Source organism: Cibotium barometz, chromosome 34 (assembly GCF_041138505.1).
Source record: "Cibotium barometz isolate CiBa-2024 chromosome 34, ASM4113850v1, whole genome shotgun sequence".
Classification (NCBI taxonomy): domain Eukaryota; kingdom Viridiplantae; phylum Streptophyta; class Polypodiopsida; order Cyatheales; family Cibotiaceae; genus Cibotium; species Cibotium barometz.
This window is the reverse complement of record NC_141079.1, coordinates 20,004,156-20,023,723: the sequence shown is the minus strand read 5'-3', so window position 1 is coordinate 20,023,723 and position 19,568 is coordinate 20,004,156. Positions and strand designations below refer to the sequence as shown.

The window sequence follows — 19,568 nt, the reverse complement described above, 5'->3', positions numbered from 1 at the left end:
TGATGGATTTGTAAAAACACTACCCGGTCCCAATAGAACATTAGATACTATTAGTACGACGATTATCATGACATAGTGATTGAGAGAAACTCGAAGTTCTAGGACAGTTCAGCTAGTCTATGAGTCTATCAGAAAGCAATGTGGATGTATCGTTCAATACCAAGAGACCATTTGATTGGTCATGATTTGTAACATACCCATTGTAAATATAGCACATTAAGCACAATATGGCATATCCATTGCAAGTATAGTTTAGGCAATTCATTATGGTTACATTTAGTTGTTATTTTTCATCCCTGAGAAGCTGCTATTTGGCACGACTGCAAATAAAGTGCTTTTTACTCAGGGAATGAGAAAACTAAATTCAAATTTGAATCTTAAGCACGACAATACCCTGGGTAAGGCTTTTCCCAGGATTGAAATGAGTAACCGAAGTGGACTAAATCAACCCGCGAAGTTTTGAAATCTGGCGGCTTCATACCAAAATTAGCAGCATTCCAGATGTCTGAACGACAAACGGAAAGTGCTCACCGGATCCCGAGGCAGTCCCGAACAATTTTCCTTAAAAAATCCCGACGTGCCAACAAACGCCACCGAGCGCGCGCACGGTAGGCCCCGCCATGACCCCCACTCAAGTGACACACAATGCCTATTATGCACGCACATATCCATAGGCGCTGCCCACAAACCCACCCAGACAATGCATGCCATCTTCGCCCCGGGCACGCCTCCCTACACTTACCCTTGCCACCTTCACCCTTGCTAGACCCTTCCTGGACGTACCCCTCCCCCTGCTACCTCTCCCTCCTACATACACCCCGTTCCAAACCCCTCTTGGACAGGTGGTGCTCTCTCCCCAACACACCTACCGCCCATACAGTCAGTCCTGATGGCGCCCCCACCCAGACGCACTTGCCCCCCCTGCTGGTTGGACAGGTGGTGCTCTCTCCCCAACACACCTACCACCCATACAGCCAGCCCTGATGGCGCCTCCACCTGGATGCACTTGCCCCCCCTACTCACTCTCTCTTGTGAGCCCTCTAGCTAAGGAGACCCTCTCCAAAAGAACCCCCCCCCCCCCCCCCCCATGTGAATAGACTTAAAGGTGAGCTTAAGCCTTCTCTTTAGGATTTCAGACAAGCTTTTGGAAGCACAAACAGTGTCTGTTTCCAGATCCATTTGATCCATTAGAATCCTCTCTCTCTCCTAGTGATCTCTAGCATTTCACATCCACCCCACTCTCTTTCTATTCTCTACTGATAAAGGCCTTAATATGGCACCAAAACACTGCCGAATTGAAGAACCGTTTGTCATTCGAGGCGGAAATGAGAAAGCACGCATCAACGCAAGCAACTTCGCCCCTTCCATAATGAATTGTCATGCAGATGACAACTAGGTTGGCCTTATTTTTAATTCTCTTAAATATAAGCAACTTCTTCCTTTTGGGTCTTAAGATTAAGATTCTTAGGCTTAGTAAGGTTACGTTCCCATTAGATAAACTTATAACGATTATGTCTAGCGTTGTAGAAACATCGCACCTCTCTTTTAAGTTAAGTAGCCTAAAAGATTAAGGCTCTAATACGGAGAATTGCCGCTTTCGTCCTCGTATATGCCATTAAGTAAGGCTAGTAAACAAAATTCTAAGTGGGTTAAATGAAATTATGAGTGGGCAATCTTGCTCTGAAATAAGATTGTCTGCGAATTCCTCTCTCACATGCAGTCCGGATAACCTTGGGCCAGATCCAGACATCATATCATAGATTCCACATTGAGACTGACAACGGTAGAGGCCGCACATCATTGTGAGCTGAGATTCAGCACCTTATGTGACATGCAGGAGGTGGAGACAGAGGAGCATGTACTCATGAGATGCCCAAGGTATAACTATATTTGTGGGAGGTATCACTATCTCTTTGAGTGGGGGTTTCAGGGCATGCATCTGGTCACTGACTATCCAGACCAACGATGTACAATTCTCCTTGTGTCAAGAGGTCACATGCTTCAAGCGTACACTCATGAGACCAGCACCTGGCCAGGAACATAGGGACATGGATTTTATGTACCACTGCATAGAAGAAGAGCCTACACTTACTGGTAATCTAAGCCCAGCCCTCCATACATGTCAGACCAGTATGACAGATTATGAAGATTGCCGACCATGTGATCCTTAGCCGACCTCCATACATAGCAGACCAGCATGGAGGCAGATATAGAGCCACTGAGCAGTCACCCCATCTGAGGTTCCCTCCTAGGGGCATGACTGCAGCAGGCTCTATCCAATGTCCACAAATCAAGCTTACCGAGAAACAGGATGGCAGAGAGATTTAGAAATTTTCAGGAGGCATCAGAGCACTATTTGGGACCTTAGTCAGGCTTATTCACAACTCGGGGCAGACAAGTGGATAACAGTTTTAAATATCACAACTGTTTCAAAACACCAGAGCCCCTAAATATACATACATTTATACAAATGTGTGTGCACACATGCATGTCATGCATGTCACCTTGGAGCATTACAGCACGTTTTGCCACAAGTGCAAAAGAAATATAGTCAATTCACTGTACGTGTTTGGAAAATGTATTGAAAATTTAATACTTGATAATTTCAACAGTTACCGAAATACAACTAGTGGTTAGCTTACAAGAGGCACGAAACAACTGTAGGATTGAAGTAAATCGCTTGATAGAATCTTTACAACTAATTGCTTACCGGGAGCCAAAAGCTTATGACAAGTCCCACCACAGCAAATCCAGATATGCATAAACAAGGTAAAGCATAGGGAAACCTGCAACCATATTTCCATTTCAGGCCAGCATTATGTTGTATGAACTTGCGACAATAACCTTTGAGAGAATGTTAATTTTATTTTCCAACAATGCCTTTCCAAGGCTTTTCTTGTACTAAATGAGAACTTACTGGTCAAAAAAAGATCCACTTGGAAAAAGTGCTGGATACTTCTCAGAAGGCTGCAGAAAGGTATGTGTGTGAAAATGATGAAAACACTAAACAAATGAAACAAGATTAATTACTGCAAATGTTACTTGATTTTCTATTTGGCCAGAAAATTAACAACTATTAAATATGACCAAATTACAATAAAAAATGGATAAAATCTGTAAAAGCTTCATACATATCATATGAAAGGATTACAACGATAATGTGATGCCAAAGGTCTCCCTGTGTGCTGTCAGGAATCCACAGCAAGCTTCGACTTTGAGCACATCTAGCATTCATGACCGTGAAGTCAAAGAAGGGGAGTGTCCTGTTGAGAAGATAGATATACTGCTTCAATTCATCACCACTCTCCATTCCACCATAGGTGCTGGAGAGAGCATCCACCATAAAGAAAAGGCACCAAGGATTACCTCCGACAAGAGACGGGTCAACATCACAACTCTCCATTCCATGGTAGGTGCTGGAGAGAACATCCAACATTAAAAAAGGACACGAATGATTACCTATGACAAGAAAGGGGTCGGTATGTATGTGCCAACGACCATCACTGAAGCCAACCACACTGATTAAATGACAGCATCCTCCATCAGCATCTGTTTTGCCAATCTGACTATCTCCAACCCTCTGCCACCTCACAAAGGAATGTCTCTCCTCCATGGTCCCAAAGGATACAAATCACCTCTAAGAGACACCTGTGCCTCAAAAGACACCCAGCCAATGAACCTGTCTTCGCTCAATCTGATCTTCCCCTTGAAGTCAGTCAAGGAGTATTGTCACAATCCTCCAGAGATCTGTGCCATGCGGAAGGATTTCCTGGAGCATGATGGATTCACTCATGTAAAAAGTTGGTGACTTAAATGAGTGATTAGAGTTGGTGACTCTAAGTCAATAAGAGGAGTTGGTGACTCTGACTACTACCATAGTTATACATTCATGCAAGGGTTGGTGACCCTAGTGTCTGCATAAACTCATGAAAGAGTTAGTGACTCTGTTCAGTGAGTATGTTAACTCATGGAAGGGTTGGTGATCCTGGTGAGTTAACTGGGCTCATGCAAGGGCAATGGCTCTAGTGAGTACGGCATTTGGATCCAGCATGGGTGGTGTCCATGGTCGCAACAGTTTTTGAGTACAAGATGGCAAGTTGGGGGATTTAATCCAAATCGTCATGCACAAGCACTACCTGTGAAGTGCACTTGCATGTGTGACTTGTTTTGTTTGCCTGGACATTGCATGGTATTTTGCTTGTGAATGTCCCATAGTTACCGCGGAACGGCGTTCCGCCTTCCTGGAACGCCGGAACGCCGGTCTGGAAGATGCCGCGTGCCCGGAACGCGCAATCGGAGCGCGGAACGCCCCAAGAAACTAGGAAGGTGCCGGAACGTTTCCCGGAACGCCGGAACGTAGGGCAGAACGCGCGTTCCGGGCGTTCCCGCCTGATTGTCTCTGCGCCGCGGCGGCGGCGGCGGCGGCGACGTGTTTTGTTGCTGCTGCGGCTGTTTTTTGCCATTTGCTGAATCCTGAGTGCTCTCCCCTTTGCTGAGTTGCAACTTGCTCTCCCCTACCACTCCACCCTTCCTCTTGGCTGCCCCACATCATATTAGAAAGCTCTTAGTTCATGCCAATTTCTAATTTCTTTCATGAATTAAGCCTAAACTAGCATACTCTAAGCCTTAAGGTTCTCTAGTCTTTAGAGAATAATATAGTTTTGTCATTTTATGTCATATGCTGACATGTCATATGATGTGGCGTTCCCCGACGTTCCCGATCCGCTCCCGTTCCCGTTCTCGCTCCTATTCTAGCATCCGACGTTCCCGGAACGTTCCCGTTCCGCGGTAACTATGGAATGTCCACGGGCACCGGGGACGCCTGGACACCCCGTGGACGTGCATGTGCACACCTATTTGGGACTAAGGCGGTGAATTTTGCGTGTTTTGCAGGTGGTAAGTGTGCACACTCAACCTTATTTAATTATTATTTGTTTGTTTACTAAAGTCTATGGTTGCAAGTTCACATTCATTAAAGTTTGGGCGGACTAACTTATATTATATAAGAGTGTTTACATCCAGCTGGACTATTTTAACGAACCGGGACTAATTACGAGGTTTGGGCACCCGGGCACTAGACCAAAAGCCCACGAATTGCTAAAAGAGACCAAGGAGTTATTTTTGACATCCACGAGTTGCTTTTCTAGGTGATTGGGATGTGGAGCAAGCTAAGGGCAGCCAAGAGAGCTCGTCGACTTCCTCTACTGCTTCTCTTTTGGCTGGCTGTACTGAATTACAGCAAATCTCAGCCATACTTCATGGGTTCCTTGAGATGGAACAGACACAGGTTGTGCCAGGCTCCAACATAGCTTCATGGGATGCAAAACGATTGGTCTAAGTGCCGTTTTGGCTTGTTTGGAGCTGTTGAATTGCACAATCGTGTGGACAGCCGTGAAACCAAGGAATAGTTGGTGACTGTTAAGCCCAGGTAAGGGCTTGGTTTCAGAGGACAGCAATTGGTGACTGCTTTGGCCCTGGTTGGTGACCGAGGGTTGGCTTTATTTACATAGCAGTCGGTGACTGATTAGGCCTTGGTTGGTGACCGAGGATTTGTTTTCTCTATTGGGCAGTTGGTGACTGCCTTGCTCTAGTTGGTGATCAAGAGATTGTATTGCTTTGTTTTACACAGATTTGGATAAATTCGGTGCCATCAGAGGAGTGGAACTCCTAGGCACCTGCATCTTGTACAAGAGATTACTATGTATGTAATAAACATACCTCGGGGAGGGGGCAGGGATGCGAGGGGGGGGGGGGGGGGGGGGGGGATGTTGCCCAACTTCGACCGCTAGTGTTGTGTCATGTGCAAGATTATCTTTTGTGGTTTCAGGATGTATCTGTACATGATGTATGGGACGGATGTGTTGATTCATGCTCATGTTGTGATGGATGTTGAATGTATGCTATGATTTGGGCCACTACTTTTCTGTATTACACGTGCCCGCCTGTGACATTGGTATCAGAACAAAGGCTTCTTTCTCTGCTTGAGAAAGGACGATTTTTGGGCATACATAATTTTTCTTGGCTAAGCATACTGAAGAGATAACATGAGCACTCAAGCTAAGTCTGTTGGGCAGGAGAGGGCACATGCTGAGGGATCTACTGGAATTGCTTATACTCCTCCTGAGCAAGAGAGGACAAATGCAAGAGAGACTGGTTGTATTGCACATTCAGATCTTGTTGATGTGATGTCTGAGTTGGAGGCCTTGAGGCACCAAGTTAGATGATACCATGATGAGACTATGCAACAGAGATCTTTGAGAAAGGATCCAAATGTGCAAAAAGTCTTGAGAACAAAAAGGAAAATTTCCCCAGATGATGTAGCCTTTGAGGCCATGGCAGCAGAAAGTGGATATTAAGATCCTCATGAATCGGCCAAGTCTTATCTAAGAGGACAACGGGATGTATCATCCGAGGACTCCAGTGGAAGAAAGGTTTCTCGCTGGGAAGCACATGCAAATTCTGATGATTCAGAAGAGGCCATATCTCATCCTCATCATACTGCTCCACGCGGAGAACGCCAATTATTGGCAAGCTCCGCATTCACATACAGGGCTACCTTGATCACCAAAGCTTTATGGTTGCTCCTCTCACTGGTTGTCATGTTTTGCTAGAAATGCCTTGGCATGCTCGTATGGAGCCAAAGAAATCATACAAAGAAAAGAAGATCTCATTTATGCATAGAGGTAGAGAGATTGTTATAGATGCTGGTACTCCAGGAAGTACCATACCTATTGTTAGTCATGTACAGGTCAATAAGATAATAAAGAAAGCTCCTTGAAGGTAATAAAGAAAGCTCCTTGTTCTTACTTGGTTTTTGTAAGAGAGAGTGTTGAGCATGAAAGAGTGAATGTTGATCAACTAACTCAAGAGTGAGTAGAGTTCCTGCATCGCTATAGTGATTGTTTTCGCGATGCGTTGCCTGGTGAATTACCACATGAGCATCCCGAAGACCACCGTATTGATGTGATACCTGGTAGCACAACGCCCAACTGACCTCCATACACAGTAAGTGCTAGCCAACAAGAAGAGATTATGGTGCAAGTAAATGACTTGCTTGAGAAAGGATTGATACAACCTAGCTCATCTCCTTATTGTTCACCTGTGTTATTGGTGCAAAAGAAAGATGGAACATACATGCTTTGGGCGAACTAACTTATATTTTATAAGAGTGTTCACATCGGGCTGGACTATTTTATTGAACTAGGACCAATTATGAGGTTTGGACACCCAGGCACTGGACCAAAAGCCCACGAATTGCTAAAAGAGACCAAGGAGTTATTTTTGACGTCCACGAGTTGCTTTTCTGGGTGACTCGAGTGTGGAGCAAGCTAAGGGCAACCAAGAGAGCTCGTCGACTTCCTCTATTGCTTCTCTTTTGGCCGACTGTACTGAATTACAGCAAATCTCAGCCATACTTCATGGGTTTCCTTGAGATGGAGAAGACACAGGTTGTGCCAAGCTTCAACACAGCTTCGTGGGATGCAAAGCAATTGGTCTAAGTGCCGTTTGGAGCTGCTGAATTGAACAATCATGTGGACAGCTGTGAAACTAAGGAAATGTTGGTGACTGTTAAGCCGTGGTAAGGGCTTGATTTCATGGGACAGCAATTGGTGATGGCTTTGGCCCCTGGTTGGTGACCTAGGGTTGGCTTTATTTGGACAGCAGTTGGTGACTTCTTTTGCCTTGGTTGGTGACCAAGGATTTGTTTTCTCTATTGGGCAGTTGGTGACTGCCTTGCTCTGGTTGGTGATCGAGAGCTTGTATTGCTTTGTTTTACACAGATTTGGATAAATCTAGTGCCATCAGAGGAGTGGAGCTCCTGGGCACCTGCATCTTGTACAAATGATGTATGTGACGGATGTGTTGATTCATGCTCATGTTGTGATACATGTTGAATTATGATGTGAGTTGGGCCACTAGTTTTCTAAATTACACGTGCCCGCCTTGACACCCTTGGGATCACCCTTGACATTCAGAGACATTTTGGCGGAGGTTGTGGCACTCGTACACGGAAATGAAGATTTCTCTTTTATTTGGCTTCCTCTACATGGTGGCCTTGGCACCAACCAGTGGAGGTCAGTCATTGGTGCTAGCCCAGCTTGTCCAAGATGTATAAGAGCTTCGGAGACAATCTACCAAAGTTTATGGAAGTACAGGGAGGCACAAAGAATTTGGATTGCAATAGCATACCTTTTTGAAAGAATGAGGAGAGACGCCTACATTTGTTTCGGTGCTATTGTTTGGTTGATACAATCGGGCCTGCAAATCAGGTTTTTTTTTTTCAAGAAAGAGACTTCTATTAAGTATGAAAAAATAGAAGTATGAAAAAACCATACAACAATCACGGCCATAAGCCGGAATAGAATAGAATCACCCCAATATGTAAGGTGATTTCAACCACTGAGAAGCATCATGATGCCATGAGAGACCTGTGGGACTAGAGGAAAAGAAAATGCCATGGTTCCACTCCCGCATAAATACAACGCACTTTGCCTGCAAGGAACGAGAGGACCCCTGAATACGAGCCCAAGTAGACATGAAAGTATGGATGATATCACCATACTAATGCACTAAGACCCAAAAATCTAGACACCCTCTATAGCCTCCGTGCATCTAGCTCTCCATATCTGCCATGCTGTAATACTAGCAACAATCTCCCAACTCGTGTCTATCCTCTATCTAGGGGGTGTATAATCAGAGTGAAGGACGTCCTGCAATAAACCATGCTAGGCAATACCTCTACTAATGAAAATAGTAGAGTCTGTACCACTGCCCTCGTAGAAAAGCTAAGGTCCAGACTAGGAAAGCCAAGCACCTACCCCCTAAGTCACATACATGGCACGGCCACTCAATTTGCCCATAAATTGGGCTATAGAACCCCAAATGTGTTGTGCAGTACTGCATCCCCGTGAGGAGACCACATGTAAAATTAACCAAAAGAAATGAGAGATCTGGCTTCTTCTGTATGAATGCCAATTTCCAAAGCCTATGCCAATATCTGCGCTGTATCACTAGAGAGATATCATAGCTCTCCCAATAAGGCCTAAGAGTAGGGATCCTATGCATCTATCAAGCGAGGAGAAGCCTGGCATTTCAAACCGTGAAATTGAAAACTGGAAGGCTTTTCCATGGATCGAAGGCATCAATCCACTCCTAGTCTCTTGGATTCCAAGAAGATATCTAATAGGACTGCCACAATATAGCCACAAACACCAAAAGCCCTGAGTCAATACCTGAGGAGAAGGACCAATGAACCAATGCTTCCCCGAATGACCAACAATCCTCATTGGACTAAGCCTAGTATCTAGGATGACCCCCTCCATTCTACATCTCCTCAATCTCCCTCCAAACATGATAGAACAGATGATACAATCTGTAGCCTCCTGGTCTAGGAGAGGTATGCCCATCCTCGAAAAGACTCCCAACCAACTCGGATGATAGTCTCCATGAAAGGTCCCAGAGAGCCACTCATGCAGAATAGCTACATCAATCTGATCAATGCGTATGCAAGAGCCCCTAAGATGCTAGATGGATGTAGCTCTCCGATCCACCGGAAGATTCTTAAAGGTCTTCCAAGCAAGAACTGTGTATACACATCTCTCCCATCCTGACCACTGCATGTAACGAGATGCACCAAGTGGCCAGCCAGCCTCATCCTCATGAACTCATTCCACATAATAGGTTGTCGGTCAGCCTCATCCAAAGATCTAGGAAGCCTTTGTCGCAAAAATGGTCTCATGCTTCTTCATGCTCTAACAATGGCTGCAATAAGAGGGGCAGATAGTGTCTTGATATCAACATCTGTGAACAAAATCCATGTGCTGCAAAGCCAATCTCTCCCAACACAAGGTGTGCATCCGGAAATCTCAGACAAGAAAAAATTCTTCCAAGGCTCAGTGCTTAGTAGGAAACCTCTAACCACAAGTTTGCAAAGCAACACCCTGCACTGAATATCCGGATCAATAATATTCAGCCCCCCCTCTCATCTGGGCTGAATAACTGTGAGCCAAGCTACCCTAGCACAAGTGTCTGTGGAGCCATCCAAAGCCGAGCAAAGAAAATTGCAAATCAATCTCCGCAATTGATCAATGCACACACGAGAGAGGCACCAACAAGAGGCAATAAACCAAGCCGGGGCAAGCAATACCTGATTAGCCACCAACTCTCTGAAAACTAAATCTAATCTCCTGGAGCTCCAATGAAGAAGCTTCTTCCAGATGCTCATAAGCACCAGAGCAAACTGTTGTGCAGGAGAAATATCAACCCCAACCTGGCATCCCAAATATCTTACAATGTATCCTCTACTGATCAAGTGAACCCAAGCTCTGCACCCCAAGCAACTCTCGGTGAGTCACTAATCCAAAATCCAACAAATTTGTGCCAATTAATAACTGTCCCTGCTGCCAAACAAAACTCTTCCAGTGCTACCTGGCAGGAACATAAGCGTGTGTGAGGCGACATGGCTGTGTCATCAGCTAACTCAAAGTCAACTAGCTTCTCTTGACTACGAAGAGGCAACATCAATCTAGAAATACCAGCAGTTGAGCGAAGAAAGATGCTCATGGCCTCCACAACTATGAAATATAATAATGGGGCTAAAGGGTAACCCCGTCATACTGAGCGAGAGATTTGAAACCGCTCTCCTCTATCACTGCAAGTGAGCACACTACTGTGGGCATCACGATACATGCATGAAACTCCCTTGACCCATCTCTGAGAGAAACCCATATGGCTAAGAGTACCCTCAAGTCCCAATCCACTCTATCATAGGCCTTCTCAAAATCCAAGAGCAGAATTGCTAAGGGCTGATGGCTTTGTTTTGAGCCATTATCCCCATTAAGAATAAATGACATACTAAAACATCAAGCATTATGAAAGGTTGATCCATCTTCTCTTTTCCCTTACATGGTGATACATGTGAATCTGCTAAATTTTTAACACTTGTAGTATCACCAAATGATGTGATAGATTCTTTGCATTCTACCTTAACCTTCTTGACCAAATCCCAACAATAGACCCCTTGTTAGAGAACTCTCCATAGGTCCAATAAGCACATGTGATTACTTCTCTTCATTTACTGCAACCACATTGTTATTTACATTAAACTCTATGGAATCCTTCACTCGAGTACTAGCTACTCATCTCATCAAAAACAATATCCTTGATCACTTGCATTCTCACGAGTAGTGGGGTTATAGCATCTATAACCTTTTTGCTCAAGGGAATATCCACTAATTGAAGATACATTTTTTTGCTTTGGGATCCAGTTTGCTTCTCATTTTATCTAGCAGCACATGTACATAGGCCATGTAGCCAAACACTTTCAAGTGTGCCAAATCTAGTTTCTGATGCTCCTTCCGTGTAAGAATCCATTCTGAGTATCATGAATGACATCTTGCAAAATTGGCTGCAATCTAATGCTCACTGCCTTAGCAAGAATCTTATATGCAGTCCCAAGTAAGGTGATAGGTCTCCACTGGCCAATCAATGTCTTATCCCCACTCTTAGGGATAAGATAGATAAGGTGATAGGTCTCCACTGGCCAATCAATCTATCTTATCCCCACTCTTAGGGATAAGATAGATAAGTCCCTCAGTGAGAGAAGAAGGCATCGAACCCTTGTCCCACATCTCCTGGAGAACCGATGAGATCTTAGCCCGAATCTCATTCAAAAAAGTAATGAAAAAAAAATAGGGTAGAGGCCATCCTCCCCTGGACAGTTACCATGAGGTAAGGCATGAAGAGCATGACTGAACTCCTACATAGAAAAAAGGGCATCCATAACTGCACACATCTCCTCAGTAATCAAATAGGGCAATGCATTCCAAACCTTCCTCTATGACATGTGTCTCAAATCAGAGTGAGGCTCACCACTAAGAAGCTGGCGATAGAAATCAGTGGCAATCTGTCTAACCATAAGAGGATCCGAATGAAGAGTGCCATGTGAATCCTACAAATTGCTTGACAATATCTCTGGCATGAGATGGACCGTGAGCATAGTCACATAGAAACGCGTTTCTAGGTTGAGAAACTCCGAAACCCCGAAACGGTCGACCAGAAACGCAATTCAGAAACGGGGATTTTTTTTCGTTTCTAAAAAACCAAATTGTCATTTTATCTAAGTGTTTTTTTTTTAATGTTGGGCTCTCTCTCTCTCTCTCTCTCTCTCTGTTTTGTTTTCCATTCCATGATGAGATATGCCATGGACATTATTGTACCACTTTGGTCTCACAGGCCCATTGGGTCTTTAGTGGACGCTTAATATATCTTTCTTTTCTCTCTCTCTCTCTCGGATCAGAGATGCCTGGGATTGTTCCTACTTGAGCTCAGGAAACACAGAGAGACCTTCTTGGCAGACAGGAGACCGAGCCATGATGTACCTAGACAAAGGACCCTGACAGATTTCTTCGGCACCGGCACCAGCACCAGCAACCCAACCCACACACCTCCTGATACCTCCTCCATTGGGCCATCAGGGCACCGACCATGCTCCCAGGGAGTCACCACTGATAGAGCAATCATCTTATGTTGTGCTCGTCGGCCACACCCACCAGGATCCCGACCACGGCATCCTCACCATCGCTAGATCAGAGCCATTATTGCTCGGCATTGGAGGCGCCTACCTCGCTTCTACGACCTCTCCATTCTAGACAACCCCATGGCAGAGATACTTAATCTAGAGGGCAACACTTCAACTGATCAGCATACATGGATCTACCTGATATACATTTTCCAGTATTTTCTACTCAGTATCATCTCGGAGTCTTACAATTATGTTCTTATAACTATAAGACAATCAGTTTATTATACTTTTTAGTCTCATTTAATTGTTCTCTTTGATGACACACCAACTTCAGATGTACTCTCAGTTTTGGTCTCATAGGTCATTATGGCCTCTTAGAGACGTCAATATATCATTTCATTTCTCTCTCTCTTGCATGCAATCTGCAGTCACCTCTTCTTCTTTTTCTTCTCCTCCTCCTCCTCCCCCTCTCTCCCGATTTCTCACAAATTCCCTAATATTCCCAATTCCCTAAATTTTCAATTGCCCAATTCCTCATAAATCCCCAATTTCTCACAATTGCTCAATTTCTCACGAGTCATAATTCCACAACTCCCCAGTTGCCCAATTATGACCACAATTGCCTAAGCTTTTACCATATTTTAAGTGCCTAGCACTAGGTAGGCCTACAAATAATTCTACAATTTACAAGTTCTAAACCATTTTATTGTACTTACATAGAAAAAACTACGAAACCTCCGCATTTCTTAGCAGAAAGACGAAACGTTTTGTCCCGAAACCTCAAAAACCCTGAAACGTTTCTGGTGACTATGACCATGAGTAGCAAAGAAATGTTTGTTGCATCTTCCACTCATCTGGGTCCAAAAGGATTCCTGGGCATGCTGATAGTACCCCGCACACTGCTCAAGAGAGTGATGAAGCTCTGCTCTAACAGTACATAAAGAATCTACAACCCATTGAGCATGAGGATGTTTCTCGTGCTCTTTCTGTAAGGCGGCCACTCTACGTCTAACAGCCCTTTCTAAGTCCAAGGTCTCTTGCCTCTTAGAAAGGACACTATGTGATAAAAGTCACTGATATCACAGACAGTAGAGGCCACGCTTTGCAAGGCCTGTGAGAAATCATGAGATCTCCAAGTATCAAGCATGAGACATGATAGCTCTGCATTTGAGAACAAATGATCAGGGATGGGTACATGGGTTGCTCATCCATGGCGACTCGGATCTCTAATGCATAAAACCACTAGGCGCAATGATCTGCTTTAGAGATGCCTACAGCAATAAAAGTATGCCCCCCTCTGTCAAGCACCCAATCATCCACATAAAATCGGTCTAACCGTGCATAAATACATCATGCATCCCTTCTCTTGTAAGACCATGAATAAAGAAGAGTTGATGGTCTCCTAGAAATGTCATCCTCGTGCCAACAATCCCTGCCATGAATGGAGAGTATAAACCTCTCCCAAGACACTCTCTCAAGAGGATGCACCAAGCCCTTATGTCCACCTCTTTTATCCATTGGCATCTCAACCATGTTAAAATCCCCACCAATAATCCAATGGTCAGCATGAGGCATCAACGTAGTGAGAGACCTGCAAATCAGGTTTGAAGGGAACGACAGAGATATGGTCATGCGCGTTACAAAGGGAGTGGGAAAGCGATGCGGCCTTCAAGACATGCCAAAGTCCAAGCTACATACCTCCAACACACAAATTGGACACTGTATGAGAGATCACTACTAACATCACAGCCAGGCACATCTGGAAGGCTAGATGCACTAAGGCCATGGAGGGCACTTTGGTTTACGATACACAGTGCATTTGCAAGATCTGGTGTGATATTATCCAGTAGTGGCTGGAGGCTAGAAATCAAAAAAGCACTCATAGACACTTGAACTACTATTACTCTGCTAATACTATGAGCAAATACTCAAAGTACAAGCCTTCCAGAGGAGTAGCTGGGCTACAAATTAAAAAAACCTAATGAGAAGACTGCTCCAAATACAACCCAAGTCACATACAGGAGGAGAACACGGGCTTCCTTCAGTTGGAGTTGTACATGCTGCTAATTGTCACTCCAAACCAGGCTGCTGTCAGGCTGAGAAGAAGCTGGAGAGGCTTGGACTCAAGATCAGCCTGATTGGATATGCTCATGTTGAAAAGTGGCAAGAATTCATGTAGTTCTTCAGAAGAGTGCGGGGGAGAGGGTGACATAGGATAAAGATAAGGATTGGAGGGCTTGTAGCAAGGTTGGTAGCTTGACACACTAACAGGCAGCTCTTCTCTGGACAGTATATATATACCTTCATAAGGTCAGAAAATCTGAACTTACGAATTGCAGGCTGGACAGTATGTCCGGGAGTCCTTGTGACACTCACAACACAGTGTAACACTTAAAACAGAATCAAATGCAAGCATAAAACAATGCACCAGAATACTGTAAACATCGTATTACTTTCAAGAAGCTGATGCATGCCCCTCACTGCACTGTGCACACCCAGCAGTGGTCACAATGAGGGGGACAACACACAGGACAGAACGACGCAGTGACTACAGGACTCAACGAACAAGACGAGATGACAATGGCAGCGCAGACTGAGCTGAAAAAAGTATATACAGTAGGATCCCCGACGGTTCCATTGATGTGTCTTATAATGCTCTGGAGAGTCACACCATATCCAAGGATGCCGTCGGTGAGTATCTCCTATCTTTGGAAGATGCCAATGTATCCATTGGTGTGCTTCGTGGAAGATCTGTTGGTGCGCTCCTTGGAGATCCGTTGGTGCGATTCTTGGAGATTCTTTGCAGATCCGTTGTTGCGGCCTCATGATGGCTCAAGATGACCTTGCTGGATGGTCCAGGATGGTCCAGCCAGGATGGTCTAGTAGGAACACTGCACACTATGGGAACCCCTGGTGGCTACGAGTTGCCCACCACTAGAGTGCTCACCATCCTCAATGAGGAAAAAACAAATACAGTACTGAGATGAAAAAGGAAACTGCTAAGTGGTAAAAATTGAATGAAAGGAAAGAACTATACTGCCGACACATCATGGATTGTAATATGTACAAAGTGGGGGAAAAACTAATCCCCCATCAAGCTGGACGGAAACCCTCAGTGCTGACTCAAGAACTTTGACCACAATAGATATCGAGGGTTGGGATCCATTTGAGAAGGTCCTGGAGAGGCTGGAGAGTCTCACAAGCAGCCAGTTCTACAGCTTGGGCTCATAGAGATATGAGCTCCCTATCTTGCTGTGCCACCTAATCTCATAGCGTCAGCACCTCCTCAATGAAGCAAGAAGATGAAGTGCTGAGGTTGGTGAGCTCAGACTCTGTGTCATGAAGGCGCTGCTAAAGAATTGAGCATTGAGCTTGGAGATCTCAGACGGTGTTCTCTGCCTAGCAAGCCCACTCTCTAAGGCGACTCGTAATAGCAGTGAGCTCGAAGAAGTTTGTGAGGTAGCAACAGGCAGACAGGTTATCCAGGCCACAGACAATGCAGCAAGCTTGATGAGGATGAGGCAAGGAGAGCTGCTCTCTGGGGGACCAAGGAACCTCAAGCAAGGCAGGTCTCCCATGGAAATGTCGGACCAGTGTGAGAGAAAGAGGAGTCGGGAATCTCAAGGTGCTCTGGACCACCACCACCAACAAGGAAGCGAAGTCTTGTGGAGAATCCGGAGAAGATGTAGGAATAGAGGGCTTCCCACTAGTTATCAACAAGGTGGTGGCAGAAAGAGTAGTAGCCACCATGGAGGTAGGGAGGGCCGCTGTGAGGGATCCAGATGACATCCACTGCCCATGTGTAATGGTGGGGGAGTGGCAAGGTTGCTGAGGGCTGATGGTGAGGCTGGGGAGGGAGCAAAAATTGTTGTTGGCGAGGTGGAGGTGTGGGTGGTGACCATGTTTGGTGAAGGATCTAGATGACATCCCACTGCCGATGTGTAATGGTGGAGGGGTGGCGAGGTTGCTAAGGGCCGATGGTGAGGTTGGGGAGGGAGTAAAAAATGTTGTTGGCATGGTGAGGGATGAGGAGGTGTGGGTGGTGACCGTGTCTGGCAAAGGCGTAACTGTGGACAAAGGAAGCCAACCGCCTGATGACACAATGCCGGGAGAGAGCCCTGTGGTGGAAATGGAAGGGGAGGGGATAGGAGGGGTGGGGGAAGGAATGATGAGAGGGGTGGTAGAGGGAATGATGGGTGGGGTTGTAGAGGGAATGACGGGTGGTTGAAAGGTGGTCTGCCGACGACGGATGGAAGAAGGAGAATTCAGTTGCACCCGAGGTTGGACACAGGATGGGCGAGGGGAAGAATGGAGAGATTGGCAGGGTTGAAATGTGGAAGGAAGTGCAGTGCTGCAGAAGGCATGTGAGGAAACAAGCAGAAGGCCAAGTGAAAGAGGAGATTTCAAGCTTGTTGAGTTAGCCCGGATTCATGGATAAGATAGTGCAAGGGAAAAAGGTGGCAGGTGCAGAGGCAGTAAAAGGCCTCGGTGTGATGGGTGGAAGGGAGCTGTGGGAATTTCCCAGAGCAGTAAATAATAATGGAATATGGCATAAAGATGCAGGGTACTGGGAGTGGGGAGAGGAGGGGGAGCCAGCAAGGCAATGGTTGCAGCAGAGAGCTCAATGGGGGCAATGCTCGTGGTAAGAGTGTGAACGATAATTGATAACTGAATCATCCGAAAGGGGACGAAAGTGTCAGCTGACAAGTGCCATCGTCCAATTGACAAGTGAGAGTCGTCCAGTGCCGGTTGACAAGTGCCACCCATCCAATAGTATGTGACAAGTGGCAAGTAGCACTCCAAGCTGGTGATTCCAAGCTCATGGAAGTACCTACCTACAACCAACCTCTTCGCCGGCCACGTGTGCTCCATGGCATTTATTAGGGCTACCTCTTACCTTGGACGACCGCTACTTACACACCAGCAGCAAGTGGGTAGTGCGTCCCTAATATTGGCAATCCTGGTTTATTTTCTAATAAGTATAAGAAAATCCTCTTTCTAGAAAAATGTAGAGAACAATCTTTTGCTAAAGAGAATGACGAATATATCTTATTAATACCCATCCAATGATATAGAGGGAGTTCCATAAATGAATATTTTTACATACTCCTTGCGATAAATATAAATATGAAAAATTTGGGAAAAATCTCATATTTTGGGAATTAATCACTCCATTTAATTTTTTATATATCTTAAACATGCCAACTCCAAATTTGTCGGAGATTAAAGATCTAGATTCTAGTCTTCAATATCCTTCCAATGATATGTCACATGAGGGGGTTTTGACAAATTTTGGACAAGTTCACCATGATCCCATTTTTCAAATGGGAATGGGATATTTTCCAAATTATCTAATATGGTGTTTAAATATAATATTATCTCATAAATCCTCTTTTTCAATAAAATATATATGCATACTCATGCTATAAATATATACATAAAATATTATATAAATTCTTCTTTTAACCCTTAAATATTCATGTATGAACATGCATAAATATTTTTACATAAAATCATATTCTAAATGATTAAACAAGGCCTTTCCATGCATATAAACATATGAATGTATTTATAAGTCTTCTTTTTTAGATATAAAAATCTATATGCACATGAAAATAAACATTAAGTGAGCCATGAACATCATCATGCATGACTTAGCCATGATCATTCATGAAGGCATATCCACTAAAACACTTATTTACATCCTAATCTCATTCTATTCCCTTAAACAAGGGCTTAATCATAAGGATTATCATTCTTATAACTAAATCATCTATTAATCCTTAGAGAAACATGACTTAGAGATTTAATCATGGATCAATATGCTTTTAAAACATAGAGGGGACATCTCATTCAATTTATTAACATGTAAACATGAAAAAAAATCTACTAAGATGTAGAGTAAAAGAGAAGATTAAAAAGAAGGTAAATAGTCATGGTTTAGGCATACCTATTAGGATGGAAATAGCTAAAAATTTGGTGATCCTGTTAGGGAATCTCAACAATCAGGAGTTCCTTGTGAGTCCTAGAGTCTAGTGTCACATTCCCAACATGCGCTCTCGGGTTCGGTCATCAAGTCCATTGAAAAATCACTACAACCGTAAGAAACCCACTTTCAATCTTGTGCCTCCTCGTAGCCCTACTCCACCCTTACCCTTACCTTCATTCATGGCCAACACAAATCTGGCCCGAACTGAACCACTGGTGACTGTGCCGGGACATGTAAATGTCAAGCTGCCAACTTTCAAAGGAACCGCCACAGAGGACGCCGACAACCATGTATGGTGCTTGTGCAGGGGCAGAGGGTTGGACAGGGAGGATTCCTATGTGGTACTCTTGGTTCACTCAATTTCCTATGAATCATTTTGGCAACTGGACGGTCCTGCGTGACACCTTCTCCAGAACCTTCCGTCCAAGAAATTATGAGGAGCGGGTGTTGCAAGAACTCCACCAATAGAAGCTGCTTCCCGGAGAAACAGTCACAGAGCTCATGACATGGGCGACAGTCCTGGTTGGCCGATTGCCCGCTCACTTACTCCAAAGTTGCATAGATGCATGAAGTCCATACAGCATTGCATCTGAGGATACATAGAGGCCTGAAGAGTATTGCAAAATGTTTGCATTGCTTACGTTTCACATTAGAAGACAGCCATCTAATCTCACTGAAGGCAATTTGACCTCCTTACGGAGACTGGGCCTTAAGTTTTCTACGAGCGCACACCCACAGATCATACCACTTGATGGAAGGGCACAATACATATCATCCCTTTGGATCTTGTTCCGAAGGCAAATTTTATTGTAATGATTGCAGGAAATAAAAGATCATACCTGAGCAAAGTATCCTCCAATAGCTGGACCAATAATCAAACCAACACCCCACATTGTGCCCACCTAGTGAAACAAACCTCCAAAACTCAAATTTTGAATTAGAAGGATATGTTTATACAGAATAAGTACAAGAGAGAGCTATAGCAGAGATGCTTACCATTGATAACCCCAATGCTTGATGCTCCTCACTACAAATCTCAGATGCATATGCCTGCAA

At 44.6% G+C, this 19,568-nt stretch overlaps 1 protein-coding gene across 1 annotated transcript in view; it reads right to left on the bottom strand.

Moving 5' to 3' along the window:
* LOC147618766 (protein ZINC INDUCED FACILITATOR-LIKE 1-like) overlaps window positions 1-19,568 on the bottom strand; it is a 94,012-nt gene that overhangs the window by 33,067 nt on the left and 41,377 nt on the right. Inside the window, exons 6-9 of the mRNA XM_086774369.1 lie at window positions 19,509-19,562; window positions 19,352-19,414; window positions 2,918-2,967; window positions 2,711-2,786 (exon numbers count right to left, since the gene is read on the bottom strand). Coding sequence (XP_086630495.1) covers window positions 2,711-2,786; window positions 2,918-2,967; window positions 19,352-19,414; window positions 19,509-19,562 — 243 coding nt within the window. The remainder of the gene's footprint in view (window positions 1-2,710; window positions 2,787-2,917; window positions 2,968-19,351; window positions 19,415-19,508; window positions 19,563-19,568) is intronic.